This window comes from Pteropus alecto, unplaced genomic scaffold (assembly GCF_000325575.1).
Source record: "Pteropus alecto unplaced genomic scaffold, ASM32557v1 scaffold123, whole genome shotgun sequence".
In the NCBI taxonomy this organism is placed as follows: Eukaryota; Metazoa; Chordata; class Mammalia; order Chiroptera; family Pteropodidae; genus Pteropus; species Pteropus alecto.
The window spans coordinates 6,408,149-6,417,532 of record NW_006433950.1 but is presented as its reverse complement, the minus strand read 5'-3'; the positions used below and the strand labels follow the sequence as shown (position 1 = coordinate 6,417,532).

Below are 9,384 nucleotides of genomic sequence, written 5' to 3'. Positions count from 1 at the left end.
TTTCCCTATTCCCAGGGCTTCCCTGCAGGGCTGCACGGGTCTCAGCACCGCGGCCCGTGGCTATTAATATTGTTGTTGTGTACTCTGGTCCCAGGTGTGACACTAGTTGCCTGCATGCTCATGGCCCCGGAGGCCTCGATACCACCCAGGTATGCATCTAGTAACAGGAACTGTGCATGAATCGTGTCTTCTCAGATGCTGGAGCCCCCACCTATGTGTATGAGTTTCAGCATCGCTTAAGCTTCTCATCAGTCCTGAAACCCAAGACGTTGATCGCAGACCACGGGGACGAGATCTTCTTTGTCTTTGGGGTCCCGCTTTTAAAAGGTGATGGCCCTTTGGTGACTACAAGCTTGGACTTAGGAGATCTGGGGTCAAGGCTCGGTTGGGTGGCTTTGGGCAAGTCCTCCTTCTCTACAGCTCTTAGTTTCCCGAATTCGCCATAACAGGTTTAACTACAAAGGTGCCCACCTCTCTCTTGCTCTGACATGCACGATGGAGAATGGTGCATGCATGCACCCTCATCCCTGGTGTGAGAATCTGGACCTGGGCACTGATAAGACAGGTGGTAGGTCACCTGCAGGGCCCTGCTCAAGGGCTAAAGTGCCACCGGCCACTTCCCACTCACAAGAGCATACCAGAGTGTAAGAGTAAGGTCAGGGTTGGTACCAACGTTGAATCAGGGCTAAGCTGTGGCCGTCTGTCTATTCAACCATCCATCTGCCTGTCATCTATCTATCATTATCTATTATCTATATCTATCTATCTATTTATCATTTATCATTCACCTATCATCTATTTATCTATCATCTATCTATCATCTATCCATCTATCTAAACTCTTATCTTTTAAAATATTTTCAGGAATATGATCTTTCAAAGAAAACCTTTCACAAATGTCTTCAATACCTTAATGATCAGCAGTTATAGATGACTCGTGCGTGACCCACCTCAGCGCTGTTTGGGACACTCCAGTGCCTCTGGCCATTTCCTGGTTAGAAGATGCCATAGAATCATTGAGGCTGGTTTTCAGAGTCTATGAAAATGGGTGTGGGTGAAAGAGATGGAGAACAGACACAAAGGGGGGCCCTCCTGGGAAGTGGGGTGGCTGTAGCGGAGACCCTGAGGTGTTGGCATTGCAACCCTGAAGGGTGAGGCTGGGGTGGGTGGGCGCCGGAGACAAAGGCATCTGGCTTATGCGTTGACCACAGCCCATCGCTGAGTCCTGTATCAGCAGCTCTCCAGCTTAGAGTGCACGTATATTACCCAGGATCTTCTTAAAATGCAGATTTAACTCAGTAGGTCCGGAATAAGGGCTCAGATTTTGAATCTCTAACGAGCTCTCAAGAGATGTGGCAGCTGCTGGCCCAGGAACACGCTTTGAGTAGCAACGGCTTTTTCTCTTCTTCCCTCCAGGGACCAACTCAGAAGAGATCAAACTCAGCAAGATGATGATGAAATTCTGGGCCAACTTTGCTCGGAACGGGTGAGCAGAGATGGAGCAGGCTTGGGGAGGGGCAGGGCGTATCTGTTGGGGAGGGGTAGCTCCTAACACTTGGTGGTCAGACGCCTGGCCCTGAGACCTCTGGCATGACAGCTCCCTACAAATGGGCAGGCTGTCCAGGAGACGGTGAGCACCCCGCCTCTGGAGGCATACGAACCTTTTGGCAGAGACGAAGCTGGGGGACCACTGCATATCTCAGAGAATTGTTGAGGCCACAGCATCACTTTGGAGCATTTCCATTTGATTTTCCTATTCCCAGGAACCCCAATGGGGAGGGGCTGCCCCACTGGCCAGCATATGACCAGCAGGAAAAGTTCCTGCAGCTCGGCATCCCCACCCAGGAGGCCCAGAAGCTGAAAGACAAGGAAATGGCTTTCTGGGCCGAGCTCTTCAGCAAGGAAGCAGCCAAGAAGCCACCGCAAACAGAACACGTCGAGTTATGAATGGGCGGCCCAGGCAGCCTTGAAGATTGGGGGGAGTGTAGGGATAATTCAACAAGTGTTCACAGGCCAAAGAGGTGTCTTACTGTGGAGGCTGGCGGATTGTCAGGTGGGAGTGGCCTCAGTTTTTAGAATAAAGTCAGTGTCTGTGTCTCGGGCTGGAGACTTATCCGTCCTCCTCAGAGCGGGAAGGAGGAAGAGCAGGGGTTCTGAGGGCAGGAGGGTGTGGCCGATGGGTGGCTGCACTGTCGTTCACGCAGGGATTCTCTCTTCAGCGGTGTGACTCGCCCCACAGAGAAAGCCCGCAGGCAGAGAGTGACGGCTGCCTGTAGAGAGAAGCCACCAGTGCGTGTGTGAGCAGTGAGCGGAGAGGGAACGTGAACCAGCCAGTGGCAGTGTATTTCAGCTAGAAGGGCACAAGGAAGGAGACTTGGCCACTTCTACATAGAGACAAAGGGAGGTCCAGAGAAGGCAAGGAACTGGCTCTGAGCCACCCTGAACTTATTGTCCCAACTACTGGAGCCAAACGGAGGCCTCCTCACCCTCAGATGGGGTTCTCGCGACCTCGTTGCCTGGCCATCCCCAGATGAACCTCCCCCAACTCAGGAGTGGCACTTTCCTCTTGAGCACACTGTGTGCCACCTGTCCCTCGGCATTTGCCTGCAGCTTCCCCAACCCCACACCCCAGCTCCAGGGTAGAACCGACTCTATCAAACATGCCTTTCCCCCTATTCCTGTCCTGAGGCTTTGAGCAGGGATGGTGGGGGGCGGCAGGGAGGGTATCACCTTGCCGGGCTCTCATCTGGTCGTAAACATGACATGCGCAGCCCCTGGTTGGCAGACACAGCAAGTTCATGGCCAGCATCACCTCTAACCTGACAAGCCTGGAGCAGGGAGGTGGTTATTTTCATCAGGCTGAAGCTCCGCTGGAGGAGTCCCCTTTCCAAGGTCACACACAGGAACAGGTGTCAGTTTTAGATCCTGGCAGCCACAGCAATTCAGTCCTTGTAGCCATCGGCTTGTGCGTGTTCATCTGTCACTGGCACCAGGAATAAAAAGGAAGGAAAGTCAGCTAGTGACCAGCGGCTTTCCTGCTAGACTGTGGGCTCCTTGGGGTCAGGACCAAGGTCAAATTCATTTTCATGGTCCCCTAGCCATGGCAATGGAACTAGGTAGATGGACTGATAGACAGCCAGTCAAATGGGTCTTTACAGGTGGAGGTGGTGAGCAGCCTTCGGCGATCTGTTGATTATCCCTTCAATCCTAAAATAATAATAGTAACTGAAAGTTGCTTAAATGATGTGTCTTCATAAAAAGTTACATTTTGTATTAATTCCAATAATCTTCACAGTAACACTATGAGGTAAATACTTGCTAGCAACCCTATGAAAAATAACACAAGGCCCTAGAAAACTCAGCCAGTAAGTGGCAGATAAGATGAGCTACATAATTTGCCGTGCAACAAACAAACAAACAAACAAACAGAAACCCCAACACATCTTACTTTAAAGATTATTAAGGATTTCAGATGGTGACACTGACCATTAAAGCAATCATGGAGCCTGGAGGCTATCGGGTCACAGGGCTCTCTGACTGCAGCTGGCCCTGGGGCCATGGCTGGGATACGAACCTCTAGCTCCAGAGCCTGAGTGCTTAAGTGCAGAGCAACCACTCCTTCCTGCAAGGGGCGTAGTTTTAAAATCCACATGTGGGCTTGTTGCGATCTCTGACTTCACCTCCCAGTTCTAGCCGGAGGCACCCATTAGGCTGATGACTCTCTGCTGCCCTCTTGTGGGCAGTGTCTATATAGCCACACCTGTTTCAGGGATAGAGCCAGGACCGCCAGCAAAGTCCTTGAATAGCACTGACTAAGCCTGTGCGACCCATCCAGGGACAGCATTCAGACTAGCCTCTTGCAGCTTCTAGAGTACTAGCCAAGCAGAGGCTGCTTGGGTGGGAGCTTCCCAAATCTTATTTCTTCTTCAAACCGAAATTAAGTGCCTTCCGGCCCACGTAGCCTTCCCAGGCTCCGAGACAGAACTAATCCAGCCCTTGGAACCTGGGAGGTGCTCAGGAAAGTCCACTCACATAGCGTTTCTCTGTCGAGGCTCTATCCTTTGCCTGTCGCCTGGGCTGCCCTAAGATTACTGACGGGTCTCCCTGCTCCTATTCTCCACCCTACAGACTAGAACGAGGTACGTGAATGACCACGGTTGTCTTCGCCTGTCTGTACACATGCCCTTTGCCGAGTGATTGTGCAGCTCCTCTCACTGAGAGTCTGGGCTGGCCTCCTGACTTGCTTTGACAATAAAACATGGCAGCAGCGATGGTGTGCCAGCTCTCAGCTCGCTGGTTCTCAAATGGGCTCTGAGAGGGGTCCAGAGAACGAAGACCCCCTAGTCCCCCATGGCAGCAGAAGTGTGCACTGCTGCCACCTGGCGGCCACAGTGCCCACCTTCCCTTGCGATCAGCTTCTTCCACTGCCAAGGTGCCCTATGAGGCCAGAGAAGGGGAGTGGCAACCTGGAGTGGGCAGAAAGTCTCGCTCAGCAGAATACCAACCTGCTCAGCTGGCCTTACAGGTGCCCCTGTGAATGCTAACCCCAGGTCTGTCTGTCTGTCCTCCCCCTGCCAGACCCCAGTCCAAGAGACTAACATCTCAGCCCATAGGACAGAGGAGCCCTTATCTATGGCCACTCAGACCATGGTGCTTTCTGCAAGGGCCCCTGTTGTCAGCAGATGATGGAATCAGGCGGAAGAAGCCATAGGAAGGGAGGCAATGACCAGCATCCTCCCAAGATCCTCTTTCTGAGAGAACCCTGATTCCGTCCAGGGCAGCAATGTTCCCAGTTACAAATTCTGGAGGTTGCCAGGTTACATGGATCCGGGCAACGAGATGCAGGCAGACATGGGTGGGGTTCGAAGACAACAAGATGCAGGCAGACATCGGTGGGGTTCGAAGAAAGCTGCTCTTCTCCAAAATAAAGAGGGGCAGACTCAACTGGCCTCTGCCGTTTTTCCTTTCTCTTTATTTCCTTTCTTCCTGCCTGAAAGGTGGCCAAGGTGTCTGCAGGTGGATTAACCATTTTCTTCTCTATGAGCATGAAAACCACAGGCTGTGGGTAGTGGAACAGGAAACTTGAAGGAGTCCAAATCCTTAACAACTTTCTTCAACATCTCCAGGGCTGCTCCGGGCTTTTGGGCACGTCCAGGTGGAGGCCCTTGCTAAAGTCCTTCTCTGGAACTGAGGACACCTGGGCATCCTAACAAAATGTGTGGGGTTTTTTTGCTTCTTGATAGTGAGCCCAGAGATAGTGAACCAGAGAGCATGGGATCGGGGTGTGTTTGTGAAAAGCCAGCAAAGATATTTTCTCCAGGAGACAGGAGACATCTGTTCAAAATGAACTCTCTCTTACTGTGTGACCTGGAGCAAGTCATTTGTATCCTGGCACACTGTAGGTACTTAAATGTACATTTAAGTATGTGTATGTGTACAGACTACATATATGTACATAGAAATACGTTGATTTTTCTATAAATATAATGAAGAGGGTGTTGGTCCTAGTAGAGGACCCACGCCCCTACCAGCTGGGTCATATTTTTACGCCTGCATAGCTGGGGACCAGGGGAGATGGTATGTCAGAGTAAGAAGAGCACAGACCGAAACCAGACTTTCTGGGTTCAAGTTCCGGTCTCCATAACTAGTAAGTTATTTCATCTCTTTGTGTCTCAGTTTCCCCACTTGTATATGGGGATAATAATACTGCCTTGTGGACTCATCAGGAGGACTCAGCGAGTTGCCGTCTGTAAAGCCCTGGGCTGAGTCACTGGCACAGGATAAGCTCCTGTTCTCGCTCATTGAAAGTCAGCTCAGCGCCTTGCCCTTGTCCAAGGCGCTGATGCTCCTCAGGTCTCCGGGGATGACCCCATTTGCTCTTTGAACAAAGCCAGGGACTCCTTGCACCCAGTTTCCCTTCCAATTCCAAAACTCCGGTGGGGGCCTCTATAAATTTAATTGCTTAGCTAATATTTATCATCTCGGCGCTGACACTCCCCAATCTGGCATGCAGCTCATCTGAAGTGTCGGTGTGACGATACCTTTCCTCACCTCTGACGTGAATCAGCCCTTCTCTCTCCCTCCTCCCACCGACAAGGCATTGTTACTATCAAGTGACTGGAGATTGGGGTCAGGGTTCATTGGGAGGCTGTGGTGCAACACCGGAGATTAGCAGAAACCTGGGCATGGGCTCGGGGCGGGCAGCAGGCAGGTGCCCTGTCGTTGGGCTGACTGCAGCCACCAAGTCTGCACCAGGCCTCCTGGGGCCAGGAGCTAGGCTCGCTTCAGGCTCTCCTCTTCTGACCCTGAGTCTGTGTGTCCTAGTTTGGGACTCTGGACTAGAACTTGAAGCTATAGGAAGTGTGGTGGCTGCACCCCCCCCAACCCCCGCTCAAAAGAAAAAGCCATTCTCTGCTGCAGAAACAATGGATCTGTGATCCTGGATATGTCCAGGCCATGGCTCTTGCTGGGGCCTTCTCTGGGGACAAAGATGGCCTCTCTTGCCTTCCTGTAACCTGATCCCTTACCTTGTGCCCTCCTACTCCGGCCCAGCTCAGCCCCTTCCCAGGCCTGAGGCTGACAGAACCAGCAGCTGATAAGCAGGACACCAGAAGCCAGTTAGTTGCCAGCGTTTTCAGAAATCTCTGGTCACCAGCTTCTGTCTCCTCCTCCTCTGGGTCACAGCTGAGAACAGGGTCCACTTGAAGGGGGCCGACAGTGGAGGCTGTGCGGGCAGATGGGTCCTGCAGGAGGTGGGCTGCTGCCTGGCAAGGCCCGTGGAGGCTGCTGTTTCCCAGAGCCTGAATTTCCTGCCCAGGAGCTCACATGCACTCGGGCCCAAGGAGACTTGGATTTGGCCACTCAGATCCAAATTCAAACCTCAGGGACACCATCGTAAGGAGGGGACAAGGGAACGGAGACACCGTTTCGGCTACATGAAAACATAGCAGTTAGCTGGGATGCCTTTGAAATGGGCACAGGTGGGAGAGAAGTTGAGGAAATGGACCTTCATTACGTGGTTGAGATGTACCAAACATATCATAAGCGGATGCTATACAACCTTGGCAGTTAATCCTCCCCATGACCCCGTGTGGTGTCTCCCCACGTACAGGTGATAACCTGAGGCAAAGGGAGGTTAGTACCTTGCCCAAGTTTTCACACTGCGAGTGACGTAACCAGGGTGCGCATCTGGGCCCTGTGGCTCCAGAGCGGTCACCTTCCAGACACAGCCCCGTGTCCGACTCTCTCGGTGGCTCGCTCTCTGCAGAAACAGGAGAGCCTCGGAGGCTTTACGTAACTCTGTCCAAGATTCCACAGCAGCGAGCGGTAGAGCTGGGATTCCAAGCCATGTCTAATCTGGCTTCAAATCCTTTGTTCTTTCTGCCAAACCGGGGCAAACCGTGAACTGCAGGCCGGCTCCAGCCCGCCGCCCGTTTTTCAAACTCAGCAGCTTTCATGCTACCACAGCAGAGTTGAGTCGTTGGGACGGAGACCTGTACAGAAAACATTTGCCAACCCCTGCACTGAACCTGTAGGATAAACAAAAGGCAGCAACTCCTATCTCTGTCTAGCAGGGTCTAGCTGGAAAGGTAGTCACTCACACTTTAGTATGAATTAGTCATCACTGTGATAGTTCACAGAGTCAGAAACAGAAGGGCCTTTATAGAATCACCTAATCCAACTGAGATTGAATGAGGCCTTCCAATGTGACTCAGTCCGAACATCAGAGTAGCTGGTCTCTATGGGCTCTGGGAATCCAAAACCTTTCCATGGCCTTGACTCCTGAAAGCATTGATCCATGCAGACCCACCTTCACTGTCCTGTTTGAGACCTTGTGACAGTAATCTTCCCAGTCCCCTGCAACAAGCCCTCACTTGGCGTCCAAATCCTCAGAGCCCAACTGTCCTTTCCCTTGGCCACTTGTGAGGACTCCGCTGATTCCTGCCCCACTTCATGTCCAGGGGGCACCAGACTCAATGAGGAAAGCACAGACTTTGTCTTTCAGTGGCCACATGTCTCTGGGTAGGTCACTTCTCAACTCCAACTCTCAATTCCCTCATCTGTCCAGTAGACACATTGTTCTCGGTGCTTCCTAGCTTGCAGGATAATTGTCAGGAAAACATTTGATGAGGGGTGGGTTAACATGCAAGGTCATTATAGTGCTGAGTGATGGAGAAATTCAGCCCTAGAAATGAAAAAGCAAAACTAGATAACTTACCTGGTGTCACTTGGAACCCGCTTCTCATTTAAATAAAAATATGTATCAGTCTCAGAGCTAGAATTACAGATTTAACCCTCTTCAGTCTCCTGCTCCATGGATTATAAAAAGAGTTACTTGGGTGAAAGGTGGGCCACTATGACCAGAAGCTTCTTTACTAGCTGTAGGCTGATCATAGGCAAACTTATTTGTCCTACATAATTCCTAGCATGTTACTTTCATGGCAGAAAGAACTCCACTACCAGATGCATGACACAGGAAATATCCTTTATTATTCTGTACAGTTATTTTTCCATGAAGAGAACAGCTTGTAAAATAAACCCACGCCAGACATAGACACCTGCATGACATTGAAACCGTCCGTGACACAGAGAGGGCACCACTGACACAGTCCTTATTTACAAAGAAGTGGAGAAGCAGAGGGACCAGGGCGGGCACCCCAAGAACAAGTTCGCATGCACCCGGATTTTAGTGACTTCTCGATTGCAGCAAGAGCTCTGTGCACATCCGCAGACCTGTGGATCCCGGGACTTACAAGGACGTGACAATGTGTTTCCTTCAAAATCTAAAACAAAAGGGTTGGACTTTATAAAACCAAATGTTTCTGGCATCCGTTGGAGAAATCCTGGAGAAAGAGGAAGTCCCGAATGTCTCCAAAAAATGAAAATTCGGGAAGCCAGAAATCTGACATTTCTCTGCTCCACAGGTTATTAGTCCCCGGGTGGTTTGAGAAAGTCCTATCATAAATGATGTGCTTCCTTCACTGTAAATTTAGCACGAGGACATTGTCATGGAGACGTGAAATTTTGTTCATTAGATGGGACCTTTGGTTATCTGATACGACCCTTGCTCTTAGAGACAAAGAACACTGAAGTTCAAAGAGATGAAGCCACTCTCCCCAGGAACCCAGCTAGTCAGCTGCAGACTCAGGTCTGTGCAACTCTAAATGCTGTTCCCACCACACCACACTCCCTCTCTGTTCTTCTCCAGTCTTCGGCTTTCAAAGGAAATAAACGAACAAATGAAACAAGCTCGGTAGGCTCCCTTACTAAGAAATGACTTCTTCGGAAAGAATGCTTCAGTGTGACATTACCAGGGCTGCAAAATGGGTCAGACAGCAAGAGACTGGCTCCCACCTGGCGGGAACCCCCTCTGAGAATTAAGGCA

At 51.0% G+C, this 9,384-nt stretch overlaps 1 protein-coding gene across 1 annotated transcript in view; it reads left to right on the top strand.

Annotated features, from left to right (window-relative positions):
- Window positions 1–2,093, top strand: part of CES1 (carboxylesterase 1) — a 24,729-nt gene extending 22,636 nt beyond the window's left edge. The window contains exons 12-14 of the mRNA XM_025044600.1: window positions 196–327; window positions 1,416–1,485; window positions 1,763–2,093. Of these exons, the coding sequence (XP_024900368.1) occupies window positions 196–327; window positions 1,416–1,485; window positions 1,763–1,946 (386 nt within the window). The 3' untranslated portion in view covers window positions 1,947–2,093. The remainder of the gene's footprint in view (window positions 1–195; window positions 328–1,415; window positions 1,486–1,762) is intronic.
- The last annotated feature ends 7,291 nt before the right edge of the window (window positions 2,094–9,384 follow it).